This window comes from Centrocercus urophasianus, unplaced genomic scaffold (genome assembly GCF_019232065.1).
Source record: "Centrocercus urophasianus isolate 14NV4802_14NV808 unplaced genomic scaffold, USGS_Curo_1.0 seq_33, whole genome shotgun sequence".
Lineage (NCBI taxonomy): Eukaryota > Metazoa > Chordata > Aves > Galliformes > Phasianidae > Centrocercus > Centrocercus urophasianus.
In genome coordinates, this window is record NW_024884900.1 from 599,382 (window position 1) to 615,348 (window position 15,967).

At 44.1% G+C, this 15,967-nt stretch overlaps 1 protein-coding gene and 1 long non-coding RNA gene across 9 annotated transcripts in view; one reads left to right on the forward strand and one right to left on the reverse strand.

Annotated features, from left to right (window-relative positions):
• The window catches only part of SGSM2 (small G protein signaling modulator 2), a 43,519-nt gene extending 31,283 nt beyond the window's left edge, over window positions 1–12,236 (reverse strand). For 7 of the 8 annotated variants that reach the window (XM_042830060.1, XM_042830056.1, XM_042830062.1 and 4 more), the window contains exons 1-2: window positions 12,160–12,236; window positions 7,365–7,440 (exon numbers count right to left, since the gene is read on the reverse strand). In XM_042830060.1, coding sequence (XP_042685994.1) covers window positions 7,365–7,440; window positions 12,160–12,216 — 133 coding nt within the window. In that variant the 5' untranslated portion in view covers window positions 12,217–12,236. Of the gene's footprint in view, window positions 1–7,364; window positions 7,441–10,696; window positions 10,754–12,159 lie in introns of those variants that run through there. The other variant, XM_042830057.1, reaches the window with a different exon arrangement.
• Window positions 12,237–12,626: 390 nt separating this feature from the next.
• LOC122166580 lies at window positions 12,627–15,929 on the forward strand. The gene is made up of 3 exons (XR_006170834.1): window positions 12,627–12,717; window positions 12,850–12,928; window positions 13,107–15,929. It is a non-coding gene; the product is annotated as an uncharacterized LOC122166580 (long non-coding RNA).
• The last annotated feature ends 38 nt before the right edge of the window (window positions 15,930–15,967 follow it).

Consider the following 15,967-nt stretch of genomic DNA (forward strand, 5'->3'; position numbering starts at 1 on the left):
AGAAAAGGGGGATTCTCCATATCTTTCAGTTTTGAAATCCAGGTCAGGTATCTTTTTTGGAAGAGAAGGCCTTGGTCTACACCAGTTACTGATGAACATGATGAACTCTTCAGCCAACATTATTTGCACAAAGTAATTGCAGCCTTGCCAACAGATCCACAGATGTGCCCAGATTCTGCAGCAGACATCACACAACTACCTCAATTACATCCCTTAAGCTCCACTTAGTGCAGCCTGTACACACATACATTTGCCTTTATTTATGTTCACGTGCATACAGGTAAAAACTATGCTATGCTCAGAAAGCCTGTGCTCCCTACTGGCACCACAGCTACAATACATGCACGAAAAAGAGAAACAGATCCCCATTATGGGCGCACTGGAGGAGCAGCACTGCTTGGAAGAAAATCTACACAGCTCAGATAATTCTCTTACATCATTCAGCTGACAGCAGCCATCTAGAAGTTCATCAACTCCAGCCAATTATAAGGAACATCCCCTGCAGTATCCACCACTGAATTTAATTAAGAGCAGATATATTACTGATTTACAGAAAAAGTAATCCTTCTCCAACAAGTTTTAAAGAATGTCACCTTTTTATGATTTCAGCAAGGATGTCTTGCAGTGTCAGATGAACAACTTCCTTTTTTCCCCCTTTATTAAGATCTTGACAAGAATTAACAGACTATGAAATAAAAGAGCTCCAGTGATGAGTTTGGAAGTGTGGCAAGCAGAGAAAAGAAGGCCTGTGGAAGGATTATTTACAGGATTTATTTCCTTACTTAAATACCTTGTTTTCATGGAAACTGTGCACAGGCAATAGGATTTACGAGGCTTGAAGAAAATAAGAACAAGTAAGAGGAGGAGGATGACAAAGAAGCAGTAAGATGCTCTTGCTGCACCCACGTAGCCACAGATCTGCCCAGTTTGAAACGAAACTTATCACCAAGTTACAGCATGCCATGTCATCGAGAAGCACTCTGTACCTGCACTCTTCCCAGGAAGTAAATGACTGTAGAGGATGTATCCCAATACGCTCCTCTGTCTAAAGAGTGCTGCTTTGGGCATTTTATACAAGAGAGAAAAACAGAATATCAAGAGTGTGCTTAAGTCTCAACCCCCATTTAACATCCTGTCTTCAAACACCAAGGATCACAGACTGTCCAGACTTCACAGGACAAATCCACTCAGGCTCGTGGGGCAGCAGACAAAGACAACAAAGAAAGAGCCATGCTACAGCCAAACTCCAACTCCCTCCTCCCTCACCTGATCTTCAATACATCAGTCATCAAAACCCAAGTCTGCTGCAATCACTGCAACTGAGATTGAAAGATTCCCTTAGACACCAGAAAAAAAAAAAAGCACCAAAAGCAAGTGGGCCATTTGAAAGTAACATTTTCCTCAGCCATCTGCTGCTGTGATTTAAACATCATAGTATGGGTTATGAATGATGTAAGAATACCTGCAATTGTTTCCTTTCAGGGTTGCAATAATTTTGAAGGTTAAGCACATAAACCTCTGGAATTAAAGAGCTCACAGGTTACCTAGTAACCTGCCCTGGCTGCTGGTGATGTTTCTTCAATACTGGTAATTATTTCATTTCCTCCCTGGAAGCACAGCAAAAGCAGCAGCTAGCTGGAACTCAGCACCTAAGGCGGTGCATTTTAATAGTTAAGTTGACCTAGACACTCACTACCTGCATTGTGCTCTACCACACAAACAGAACATAGACATCACTTTCACAGTAAGTCCCTGCAGAAGGTGGTGTGGGAATAAAAAGGTATTTAAATGGACAGTCCTCAGTTCTAAAGACAGGCCTGGCTGGGACACATCAGGGATGGAAGTCGGTGGGCACATCTCTTTAAAATCTTTACCACTAAGCTTCAAGGACCCTTCAGAAAATGGAAGTGTTTCCATTAAACACTGTTATGGTGAATCAAAATAACTGAGGTTCCTCTAAATAACTGGATGCACTCTAACTTGATAGCCCAGAGCTAACATAACACGTTTAGCAGAGTGCTCTAAAAAGCATGAGAAATTGTATTTCACTTCTAAAAGCACGTGCAGATCAAAATCTGATTTCACAGCAAAGCTAATATTCACTCTTCTATTTCTCCTCCTTCTAACACTCTGCTCATTACTTAAAAGTGGTCAACTTTGGGGCACAATCAAAAAGCTTTTAAATTTGTGTGAAAAAATATTTGCCTCCCCTCAATTATGATAGTCTCTCTTAGGGCTAATGCGTTTCTGAAATGATGTGGAATCTCTGTAAACTACTTTCAAGGTATTACTCATCACTTATAATGTTCCATTTGTTTCCAAATAGGGATAGGAACACAGACTCAATTTTTATTACTATTATTATTATTATTATTATTATTATTTTTACAACAGACCTGCACTTACATAAATGATTAACTGCGTTTTAAAAGTGTTCGTGCCAAAATAATTAAAACAATAAAACATCTGTTTGGACAATGGTTATTTACACCTGTTTCTATGTAAAATACACTTCTGCAAACTAAGAAAAAAAAGGAGTGACAATAGATTTCTTACTTTTCTGTGCTATTCAGAAGCTTCTAGGTACTTTCCTACAAAAGCAGGTGTAAGCAAGAGCATCTGTTCCCAGTAGGGCTGATTTCCAGAACAACTACAAATGTGTGACTCCAGCTGAACTGCCTGGGAACAGCTTGCTGTGCATCTTAAAAACAAACAAGAGTTTCACACATTGCCACCTTCCAAGATTTTACTGCATGTCTCTGGATATTTGATACTCTTCCGATAGCTTTACCAGCTTGAAGTGTCACTGGATAAAAATCTCAGGATATGAAATCTATTTCTATTCCTCAGTTGATTTTATTTTCCTGTCATGAACTGTAATCTAGTCTTGTAATTTAGAGCCATGAAGGAAAATATTTCTGACTCGTGGTTTTTCATTGCTTGGGGCTGGCAGTCATGGCTTTGGGTGACTCTGACAACTGCTCAGATTTCAAGTCTTGAATGAGAAAAAACAGAACACAAGCTCCAACATCACAATAGTCATTAGTTCCTAATTACATATTCTCTTTCAAACACAATTAGCTTTGTGCAAAATGGGATAACAAGTCATCATAAAACTAATGAAGAAAACAATCCCACAACTAACCTCATTTTTGCTGCTATCCCTTTCATACGACAGCAGCCTAGATTCCTAACTAGCACCACCAGGCACTCCGACATTACTTGTCCCTGAAGCTCCCCAGATACGTGGCCTTGAGTCACCAGCCACACTCATGTTCAAATGCTTCCTGGTCTTCCACTGACAGTTTTGACAAGCAGAAAATTCACTGCTAACTTCACTGAGGAAAACATTGTCTGGGAAAAGTTTGTTTCCAGCTGGAATATTTATCACTTTACCTTTAAAAGCAAGACACATCTGCTACATTTAATTACTATTATTACAGAAGCAATATAATTTCTGGCTACGTACCCCCCATTCATAAGGCACCAAACATGCACCATGTTCATGGAGTGCTTTAAGTTCCTTTTCCAGTAGAAGGCTCCCCACACACATCATTTTCTTTTCCTCCTTCAGCGAATAACACATACGAACGTAGCACAGTGTTTGAGCAACCGGGGAAGTTATTACAGCTCTGCAAATGCAGTACGCAAGCAAAACATGAAGTGTATTAAACAAACACAATGATAATGGAGCAGAGAACAGGGAAATAAATCTCCCCTTACTGACTAGCCGAGTAGGTGATGTAGCTGCAATGGTGCTGGCTGTCACCCCCACCTCACTGCCGGCCTGCCCTCCTGCACAGGCAGACCTGGCATTTCCCTAGAGCAGCCACACCATATCTGGACTGGACACAGCATAAGAGACCTCATGGAAGAAACCAGTCCTGAGAGATCCAGACATGAGCTACACACCCTTGACAACTGCAAGAACAACATTCAGGTGAGCCTGTCTTTGGATTTGGTCACAATCAAGGCATTATGCTTGCTGTGTTAAGTTGATTTAAACAGACTTTAATTTCTTTGCTTACAGCATCGCATTACTGTCAGACCCAAAGATGGGCAACCACACACAACGAGACTTGAAGCTTCATGCAGCTGGTGGACAAGCAATAGGAAATGCAACGTGCTGAACCAGAAAGCCCTGCTTGCTGATTGCTGGTAAAAACACATCAGATAACTACAGAGATATTCACAAGAAAAACTTCCTTTTTCTTCCCTTTTTCCTCAGAAGCATAAAAGCTGGGAAGGACAGGTATTTCTGGTGATAACACCACCACCCCCAGAACCTGCAGGGGAGCTCGTTGGTAGGCAGGATGCAGGAGGACAGCACTCAAGGAACACACAAGGCATGGTCCGTTTGTAACATGATGTCAGCCACTGTTACTAAGGCAACGGCACAAGATAACCTGGGCTGAAAACATCCACATCCTAACAGAAATGCCTGTCCACTAAAGATGTAAAAATTTAAACACAGCCTGCATCATTTCATTATACTTTTCATTATACTCCTGATTAACACCGCATGGGTGAAATCCACCCTAGAGCAACCCACTGTCCTTGTTAACAAATAGAGTAAACTGGGGAAATGGGGAGATGGAAAGTGCAAGTACTGCTTTGTTCTCTCACACAGGGCAGTCGCTGACAGCTTCAGCAAAACACGAATGCACAGCAACAGGCAAGAACTTCCACAGCAACTTCCTCCAAAGGGAGCAGGCTCCTTCCTGCAAAGAACTCATTCACATTCTCCTGGTTCCAAAGTTTGGTTAAGTCTCATGCATAGGCTTATGCACAATTTCTAACCAAGTATTTCAGCCCCAGATCACTAAGAAGAAACAGGCTTGACAACAGTTGGACATAACAGCACTTCATTATTCCAACCATAAGCAGGCTCCACTTCGTTCTAGCACCTGCAAAGCCCATTTCAATATGCACTTATCCACAGAACCACTACCTAAAATCCTGATGCTGTGTTCATTTTCCCCTTCTGATAGGTATTGGGAATTCTGCTTGAGCAAGGCTCTCAAAACCTGTCTGCATAAATCTCCACATATGCTGTAAATCACATATGGCTGTTGGTTACTCAGCAGCTCAGTTGGTTTCCCCTTGCCAAAATACAAGTGGTTGCTGTAGCAGAGGAATATCTCAAGTAGCTGAGCAATAAACTACCCACTTAGCTCAATCTGCCAGTGACACAGGCTGAGCCCCAGCCTCCAAATGTATTAAAGAAGATCTGGAAATTAAAATCTGTGCAAGGTTATCTGTTCCCCAGCTCACCTTGTCAGACTAAGGCATATCTGCTACAGAAGGACTAAAACCCCCATGTACTGTAACAAACACACATTTAAGATCATGGGAAAAGCAGCAGATACTACTTAAGACCGAGCAGTACCTTAGCCATTTAGCATCTAAGAGAGCTAGGAAATTTTTAGTTTTTAGTGCAAGCAGGCATCAAAAATCAACTATCATGTATTTAACAGACTCTTGCTAAGCTCAGCCTTGCAGAGAGTAAAATGATTCACAAGAACTCTATATTTATAAGGAAGACTCACTGAAAATGACTCATATACTGAGCCAATCTAAATTTAAACAGAAGGAAAAAACTTGAAAGCACACGAAACAGAAATTGGAGAAGACAGAGAACTGCACGCACAAGAGAACCCCAGCCAGGAGCAGTTTATCTGCTGCCAAATTGGCTGGAAACAGCTTCTTCATTCAATTAGTTGATGTGATAGTGGAAGTTTCAGCTTCACCTAGATCTGTTTTAGAGACAATTAAGTCCCGCGTTCGAAGGAGCGACCTCTATGCAGCTTAGAATATCTCCTTAGGATAGGTAAGATCGCTGAGTAGTAATAAGACACAGATTGTTATCAGTTCTTCAGACCCTGCCAAATTCTCAGCACAAACCCAAACAAAGTCACAGCAGGAGGAAGAGATACTTATTAAGATGATTTTACAGTATTCCTAATGAACAGATCCAAGCAGAAACAGCTGCTGCCCCACCGGCCCTAACATCACCAGCGCAGCCCAAAGGCAGAGGACTGACACTCACTCGGAACAATCCAGATTCAGCAGGCAGTCTGCAGCAAGGACACAATGAAAGTTTCTTCACTTGCTCCAATCTCAGACCATTTTCCTGATTTACTCTTTCCTCTGTGTAAGAACACAGCACAGTAAAGGGGAATACTAAACATAATGACAACATAAATGCAGAACTCAGTGCAGGCTACTATTCTCAGAATTTTGTGAACACGTGCTAATACTTCTTTCTCTAAACAGCCTTACACTTATCACACCTATCTTCAAAAGCAAATTCAATGCTTCTTAACCTCTCTGCTTAGATGATGGCTATTCTCCAGTCATTCTCAAGCACTGCTCTGAATGAAATCTTCAATTTGAAGCATGACAAGAAAGCAGCCAGGAGTTCACAGACCAACACGCCTTTACAATTGTATGCAGCTTTAATTCTCACTAATACCTTGCTGTGATATTTTCCACACACCGAGGTCTGACAAATAATGCTAAATTCTTACTGGCCCCAGCAAATGATGGCTGGATCACAGAATCAATAGTCAAGAGCTCCTTTTCAAGCACGTGAATGAAGAGGCTGTGCCTCCATAGGAGCATTTGGTACAAACTCTCACGGGCTGCCCCCTACTGAGGCTCCTGCAAACGGACCGTTCTTCATCCACCAGTGCTCACAGGGTCTGCTTCACTCTGCATCATGACACACATTCACATCAGCCTACAAAGGCCAGGCAAACAACAGTCAAACTCCATAATTTATTCAGACTTTGATCTTGAGAGTTCTGAAACATCAGCTGGCTTTGATGCACTCTGTGGTATTACCTCCAAAGGAGCTTTATTTTCTTGTTAACTCTTGGTAACACAAGTTCCAAAATACAGCTTTTTCAATGACTTTTTGGGCTGAATTTTGTCAGCTTCATTCGGAGTGAGACATTTTATTCTACAAATACATTGATAGAATTTACAGAACAAACTGCTTTAACCTGGAAGATAGCTGCCAGAATTTACCCTATGACTGGAAACTTCAACTTTTGCCAGTTATTCTCTGGGTTGCAGCTTAACAGTCACTTATCTCTTAATATACACTTTTAAACTATTAATGCTTCCTAGAAAATCACCTTGTTTTGGCTTGGTATTTGTTTTGGATAATGCTATTTAAATAACTTGCTTTATTATTCATAATGTACCAATGGATGTAGCAAATACAAACAAATGGTAGCATAAGCCAGCATTCCATGTTTTTCTGATACTGAAATCCCAGTATTTTCCTCTCACAGCAGAATAAAGAAATCCCTACAAAGTAAGAGTATGCAGCATTAATTTTTTTGTGTGCCATTTACCACATAAGGCGATGATATGACTGCTGTCTTCATGTACGAATTTCCTGGTGACTGCTTCTTCCATGATCTGCTTCACCTACAAGAAAGAAGTAAAAAGAAGTGATTTTAAAATCCCAACACAAACAAGGACAGCACTTGGGAGTTTCAGCTCTTTTCAACCTTTGCTTGGCATTTCCCCATCGCTAGAAGATGAATCACTCATGAAAGTTACTCTCTGCTTAGAGGAAATGGTAAAAGGATGCAAGAAGGGAAAGGAAGAACAAAATGAAACACCTTTTTATAGGATGGGGTAAACCACAGGGAGAACACAGATGAGTCTATCTGCAGCAGGCCTCTCTAAAAGGCTGAATTATTTCAGAGCACTCAGAGAGCCCTCTGGAGAACTTCTTCAGCAGAAGTCAGCTAGTCAGCTAGCAAGCTTTTTACATGGTGCATCCCTGGCCTTTCTGCGTACATTACTTCTGCTCACTAAATCAAGATCATGTATTCCTGCATGTTTTTTTTCCCCCCACACGGAGTATTCTGCTCTTTTTTAAACACAAGGAACCCCTGAGCTGCAAAGACATGCATCCTAAGCAAGCCCTGGAGTCCATCAAATAGTGAATTATCTGTCCCCACGGGCAACTCCATCAACAGACTCAGCATACTGCCTCTGTATCAGCTCAGTTTGACTGAGTGCTAGTGCAAGGGGCACAGCAATGGGCACCACCAGCCTGGCGCAGGGGCTGCATTTCCATGTCTAGGAGACCTCAACTCCTGCTTCTCAGCAGGTCTGCACTGAGCACTCATTAAGCAGCACCTGGTACCTGAGATAACCAGTTTAAAGCTAGCTGGGTTAAAGCTCCTTTGTAGTGCTGACAGGTCCAAAGGTTGCAATTCTTCCTTCTTAGTGCCTGAGCCCAGAGGAGCTGCAGATGCATTGCTTGGGCAGCATCTGGGCTGTGTATTTGAGGTGGCAGCTGCCTACAAAGGTGCTCTCTTCAGTTTGGAGTAATTATTCCTCCAGTGAGACCATTTGTGGAGCCATCACCTTCTTCCAACTGACAGCCTGAGGCCCATACCCACTTCCACACCCCCTGACCCTACGAGCAGCTGCACAAAGCCCCAGCCCCATTGCTCGCTGTATGGATGTTTCAACATGTGACATCCTCTTTAGAGCCCAAACATATTTAAGCTACTAAGTGAATGGCTCAATTTGCTGCAGGGGAAAAGTACCCAAGAGCCACTAGCATTAAGGTGGCTAGCAGAGGGAGCACCAGAGTGCAGCTCCAGGATAAGTCATGCACATGTGACTGAAGTTTATAGACTTGAATTTAGGCACCATTAATTCCTTAAGACTGCAGCTAAGATTTCAGTCCCAGCTCCCCAAAGAACAGTAACTGGAATCCTGCCTCTGACTACAGGGAGGAAGATGAGTAATTTAATAGGAGTTAGAGCTCAGGAGCTTGAAGGCAGTTCCTGCTGTCACACACTTCCCAGGCATTCCCTGCACATTAGTGTTTACTAGCTCGGTAGCTGATGTAGACTCCACTGTGTGGACTCAGGGAGAAAGAAGAACAAAAAACTGCAGCCACAATTAGAAAGAACAAGGTTATGAATGCAATAAATCAACACTACATTTGTGCAGCAGCGCCATGTGGTCAGCCCATTGTTGGGTCTTAAATCTAGGACCCCCAACGAAGCAGTACAGACCTACTGAACAATTAATGTCTGTTCCCAGCTGCCACCAAATACAGAGCAAAGCTTTGCAAATTTTCAGGAGAATTACTGCATGTTATTAAAACACATTTTCAGGGCACTGTCAGACAATTCAAAAGCTGGAATGAGCTGTTCTTCAGTTGTACGTCATTGCTCAATGCCACACAATTCAGGGATGCCCTAGGCAAGGAGTTCAGTCAAACTCTGATCAAGTGGAACACAAGCTCTTTGCCTTCCCCTTAAATTCTGCATCATTCTCTTTGTAGGGAATTACGCTGTTGTGGCTCAAAAGTCTCTTCTGGGAAGGCACTTGTCAGTGAAGCTTTCTGAGCCCATAAAGGCATCCACCTTATCAAGTGCAACCTATTCTCATTAAAATAAACACAAGCATCCCCTCCTCCCTTCACTCATCCACCTGCACAGGTGAGAAATCTGTTAGAACTTCTGGTCTGTTGTGTGCTGGTTTGCTGCAAGAGAGGAGGCAGCAGCATGAACAGAACAGCACCTGGAGAGAAAACCTCTCAGGTGGCTCCAAGGGACAGAGGTTCGCCCCAGATGCCACAGGCTCCTTCCATCCCATGCCTCCTCTGTAAGGTCAGCACGCTACCTGCCCAAACAGTCAGCCTTATACTCTTGCCAGGTTGTGCAATCACAAAGAAGCTGATGCACTTACTGCTTTTATTTCAATCCCTCCATTCATGAACCATAAGTGGCAACAAAGCCAGAGAACTGCAGAAAGCTTTATTTTAGCAGACCGCAGTGACAGTCTCCAAAGACATTCTGTTCACGTGCACCATTTACCAAGTTTACCAACCCTAAGAATGGAAAAGACATCCAAGCAAAAATCCTTGCATCTGAGGAGCAAAGAATATCCTGATGGTAGCTCTACCTACACACTGAGGCAGACAAGCTCCTTCAACAGACGTTGCACATTATAACGGGTTACTCTGACTTTTGGCCAGTGCTTTCAGAGGCAAACACCAAACTTAGGTCACAACATACAACTTATTAAGCTGAGAAATGTTTGGTTTTATTTCAGTTTTTGTTATATCATTATAATTTGGTTGATTTTCACTTTTTTGCACCGCGCATCATGATGGGATGCTGGAGATGCACCACAGGTATAATAGAGTGTCAGAGGCAAAGAACAGTGCTCACAAAGCACTGCAATAACCAGGAACACAGTTCACACCCATTGCATTTTTTCCTCAAGGAAGAAAACCTCATCTCCCACATCCTTACATCCTTGCCTTCTTCAGCTTCTGCAACTACCACTCATTCATTGATTGCTTCTGCTGCACTGACGTTTGTTACTCTGTAAGAACTGGATGGTGTAAATGAAAGCAGTTAAACAATCTCTGTTCAGAATTCATTGCATTTTAGTTGTAAGACGAGCAACTGCATTTCTGAAGTGCTCTGAACTTTTTTTTTTTTTTTTTTTTTTTTATGGTGGAACTGCTAAGGTTATTGTTATTCTGTTTGTTTCACAGCTAGAAAGAGTATTTACATCCATAAAAGGCAAAAAGCTCGCATTTGAAAAGGTAGAAGGAAATGGCTAGAGAAATCTTGTTTTATGAGCCTGCTCATCACAACAGATTATCCTGCAGAGAGAGATGTTTGAAATGTGAACTTACAAGCAGCCTCAGCACAAATCCCAGTAGATTTTCAAAACACATTACATGTCCTCCTTTCTATCAGAGTCAACAAAATACATTCTTTACCAGTGGGGAATGAAAAGTCCATTTGAGAAAAGCAAAAAGCATCAGGTTTTCCCAAAGGAACAATAGAACAGTTTTTGCTGTGGGGAAAGAGAATAAAAAACACACACAAAAAGACACTTTGCACCAAGCGACTTCAGAGGCTCCCCTTTTGTATTTTGCAAACTCACCGAATCTTAATAGGATCAGGGTAAACACTATACAGAAAAAAAAAATAACATTTTACTTGAACTCCATTAGATACTGAGCTAACGTGAAAATAATGCAACAGGATGAGCAGCCCGGCTTCAGAGAACTAAAAATTGGAATGGCAGCTTTGAGAACGTACACGGGGCAGTTCAACTTTCAAATAAAACAGAAGTAAGGCAGGCAAAAAACAGCTGTGGGAAAAACCAGACAGAAAAAAAGGAGGTCGAAAACCTCTCCATAACTCTGCCGGCTGGGGTGGCAGAGCTTTGTGTTCAATTCCTGCCTGCGTTAACAGACCGCGTGAAAAGTCTCCCTCTCGGCACCTCCCGATACCTTTTCACACACAGCTCTGAGCTCGAGCCGGCCGAGATCACGAAAATCCCTTTCACACATCAGGACAGTGCTGCGGTGAGAAAACGCATCTCAGGCTACATAAGCATCAACCCGTGAGAGAAGCGCACTCAATCCCACACCAAAGCCCGTTCTGCTGCGTCCCAGAGGCCCCAGCTTAAGGCGCAGTTCCGTCACGAAGCAGCACACCTGTGGCTGCACCGCCCCGCCACGGCCCATCTCCCCAGCTGTCAGCAGGTGGGAGAAGCCGTTAGAAAAACTTCGTCCTGCTGTGAGGGACAAGCATTACATTCTCGCCTCGTTCTTATGTAAGAACAGCCGCACGCAGCTGTGACGGCCGGAACGCCACAGGGATGCCCGGTGCAGCCCGGCTGTTACCACCGCAGCTACCAGCGCTGCTCGGGGGCGGCGGACCGAGGGACGGAGCTCAGCTCGGCCGGACCGCCTGGAGCGGCGGGGGCAGCGCAAAGCTCCTCAGCGCCCCGTGGGCACGCGGCCGCCATCCCACGGCAGCGCCGTGCCTCCGCTTCTCCCCGGAGCGCCGATGCATCGCCGCGGTGCGCGTCTGCTCCGCCCGCGAACAGCACCGGGAGCGTCAAACAGCGGAACAAATCCCGCACTTCAGCCGATCCCTCCCGAAGGGAAGTCAGATTTCAACCCAATCCGCCCAAAGCTTCGTTCTATTTACTCTGGACAGACTATCGGCCCCGCTGCCAAACAGATTAAACGCGCGGAGCGCTCCGGCTGCCGTTACCGGACCTAAGCCGCCCCACGAGGAACCGTCGCGATGCGGCCCCGCGCGGCAGCGGGTCCTGCGTGGAGGCTCAGCCCGCCCTCACCTCCTTCTTCACGTTCCACAGCAGCTTCTCCTTCGCGGCGTCCGCCGAGCAGCTCATGGCGGAGCGGGGAGCGGGGCCGCCCGCCGCGCCGAGCCCCGCGCTCAGAGCCGTCCTTCGGCTCCGCTGTGGGAGCGCCCGCGGGGCGAAGGCGCGGCACCGCCCTGCCCGACGCGGAGGGGCCGCCGCGCACGGCGCGGCTCCGCGGCCATTTTCCGCGGCTCCCGCTGACGTCAGGCGGCTCGGCCCGCCCGCGGGCGGCGACGCCGGGAGTCGGGGCGGAACCGCACCTGCCTGCCGCCGCCGCCGGGGAGCCTGCGGCGACCGCTCCGCTTCGCGGCGGCTGCGCCGACAGACGGGCGGGCCGAGCCGGGGCCGCCGCGCGCAGCGCTGAGGGCTGAGGGCCCCGCGGCCGCGCCGCTCCTTCAGCAGCCCGCCGTGACACCGCCCTGGCGGCGGTCAACCGCGCCCGGCAGCGGGGAGCCCCGGGATCGCGGCCGTGCGGTACTCGTGGAAGCCTGCGGCAGCGCACCGGGAGAAAGGAAGGGGCCGGAGCACCAGGTTAGTTACACGCGTTTAAACTGCCTTTTGCTAGGGCTCATTTCGTTATACTTTATACGTATATAGAACTTTGCAAAACCATACGGAAATGTCGGGTTTTTTGGCAATTACTTCCTCAGTCCACCCCCACAGCACAGACACCACTACAGAAGTGGCGAATCAAGGGAAGCAAGGACCGTCAGTGCAGCAACCACGAATCTTGGCTCACGAGGTAAGAAAGCCCAACAGGACAGACGGCAGGTGCCATCTGCCCAGAGCTATCTGCTCCTCAGCTGCAGCCTGGACAGGTTCGGGACTTCCATTACAAGAGCTGGGTTACTTCTGTGGCAGCAGAAGTTGCATGTGGCCTTAAATGTCCACAGATCAGTATGCTCTGTGATTCTTTTTAGGAAGTTATTGTCATGAACACAAAACTCAACATTGCTACAACTGAAGGAAAATCCCAGAGAAAGAAGCAGCTGCCTGCAGCACACTCTCAGCATGCTGATGCCTCCTACAAAACAGGAACCTGCAGGGCTTATGTGAAAAGCAGGGACACATCTGTACAGCAGGCAGACAGACAGACCCTGAGCCACTGTTTCTGCATCTTAGGAACCCCGTATGGCAGAAAATTCTGATGCTGGAGAAAAACTCAAGGGCAATCTAAAATATAATGCTTTATTAAAAACCTGCATTCCGTTTACCTCATTGATAACAGAGAAAACGCCTTATTCACTGTTAATATGGTTAACTGCATTCATTATTTTATTCCTAAGACTGACCTTTAAAAGTTAGACAAAAAGAAAATTAAGCCTGATGCCATAAGAAAACAGCTTGATTGCAGAAACATCAGTTTAAACAGCAATCACATTTACTATCCTCCAGATACAAAACGTAGAAATCCAAAGTGCTCTATTGTTATGAAACAAACTAAGCTTCAACATCCCTCTGAAGTAGGGGACAGTCTCACCCTCATTTTATTACAGATGAGGAGAAATTCACATCCAGAAAAATTGACTTGCTGTCTGTGCCACCCAGTTAGTGGCAAAGCTTGAAACAGAGGTTGTGTTCCCTCATCTCTTAACAGGACTTTGGTTGTCCTAACAGAATGCACAATGTGAAATCTGGCCATAAAAGTTTAACAGCAAGGATTGTCACAGGTTATAATCTATATTATACTTTACCAGCATTTCTAAAAGTGAATTATGTCTGCAAATTTAAAATACAAAAAATAAAAGCATTGCCCTGCTTCAGGCTGAAGGCAGTGAAATACCATGCTATCAGTCTTTTCAATGCCCTCCAAGCTTGGGTCGGCTTTTTTTTTTTTTTTAATATTTAACCAAAAATTGTAAGAGATGTGAAGTCACTGGAATATTACAGTAGGATAGATGTTTCCTATTCCAAAAATTAAATGTCAAAGCAAAGGTTAAGCATTTAATTTTGCCTTGGCATTTAGCAAGCAGTTGGAGGCTGCTGCCCTGCAGAGCTCTCTATTTTGGCACTACTGCCTAATTAACACCGATATTGAAGAACTGTTTAACATAAGACATTCACTCAAGGCACCAAGGCTCCTTCTCTGCAGAAAAGCTGAGGTTGTTTTTCATTGTGTCAGGACCCCATTAGAGCATCATGTAAGACTTTATTACACTGCTTGTGTATAAATGTCAGCTAATGCTTTCCACTCCTTCTTTCAGTCTGCTAATACAATGTTTGAATGCACAGAAGTTCACTTAAATTCAGAAGCCAAGAAAGTAAGGTTACAAACGAGGCTAAGAGTTACTTCTTCCTCCTAATGGCTACTTTAAATTCAGTCACATCAGTAAACACATCCAATGCTGATATTCTATGTAGGAAGCCGTTACTCTTAATTAGCAGACGCAAATGCATATAATTAGAAATTAGAAATGATAATGTGATACTTAAAGCCAGCAGAGAAGATTCATAGGAAGCACAGCTGTTTGTTCTAAAACGGGTCAGCTTACTGCAAACAGGTGAATGCTGCATCACCCTCTTCAGTGCTGCTTTTTTTCCATTATACCAGGCTGTAGAAATATGTAGGAATGTGTATGTGTGTCAGAACAGATATCCTTTACCTCGAAAGCAAATTATGATGAGAATTACAAAGTACACATTGCATCAAAAACGCATGTTGAAAATTATCAGAGCTTAGCAGTGAGATTGTACTATCAGCGTGTCATGATTTTGGTGGAAGAACATCCAGTTAACATTCCACCCTGGAACAGTTTCAGATAAGCAGGACTCTTCTTAAGAGAAAATAAATTACTTTGTACCACTTGCACAAGAAAAAAGAAGTTTAACCTATGAACTGTGTAAGTGATGGCAGAATCCATGTCTACATTTACAATTACTGAGCTTTCATGTAAATTATGCAATTGCGTAAGAAACAACCCAGGGCATTCCAGATTTCATCAGAAAAATGGCACAGCAGCTGTCCCTAGGATGGGAATCTCTAATAGCACTATCATTTAGTGGTGTGCACACATCCCAGAACACGCCTCACAGTGAATTTCCTGATGCTTTCCAATTCCTGGTCTGTCCACCAGTGGAGGGAACTATTGGACTGTCAGTGAAATCCCACCACAGCTATTCACCGAGGATCTTCTCAGCCACATCCTGAACACCTTATCCGGACAAACACCATGACCATGGTTTTAAAACTGTCTTTTAAATAGAGGAAACTAATTGTTGCTATGGGATACGAGGAAAAGAAAACTAGCTAAATCAATGCAAAAGCTTTCCCCCCCCGGTTCTTACAGCATAGTAAGAACTCCACAACATGAATCACTCCTCTTAAGGAATATTGTGAGCACAGATGTGAACCACCAGCTGAAGTATCTGTACCAGCAGACTGATCTGACACACTCTTTCACTTTGTCATTTTTCTGCTTATAACTTCCCTGAACAGTTGTGCAAAGCTACCCACGTCACTTAATCTGCTAACATCCACTGTGATGAAAAAAAAAAAATCATTTACCAAGAAATACAAATGCCATACGAATGAATTTTTAAAAGCCAGACTTACTCGTTACATTATGGAAAAAACAAAAAAGTACGAGACAAAACTGAAACTATCAAGTAAAGCAAAAAGACCATTTCACTACAGTCTCCACTGGTGGCTTCAAAGCACTCACCATGATTTAATATAAATAGTATCAGTGAAGAAAAATCGACTGAAAAAAAGAAGAAAAATGAAATCCACATCACACTTTATCACAATTAAAAACAAAAGTTTTAGTCAAAACTGATCTCA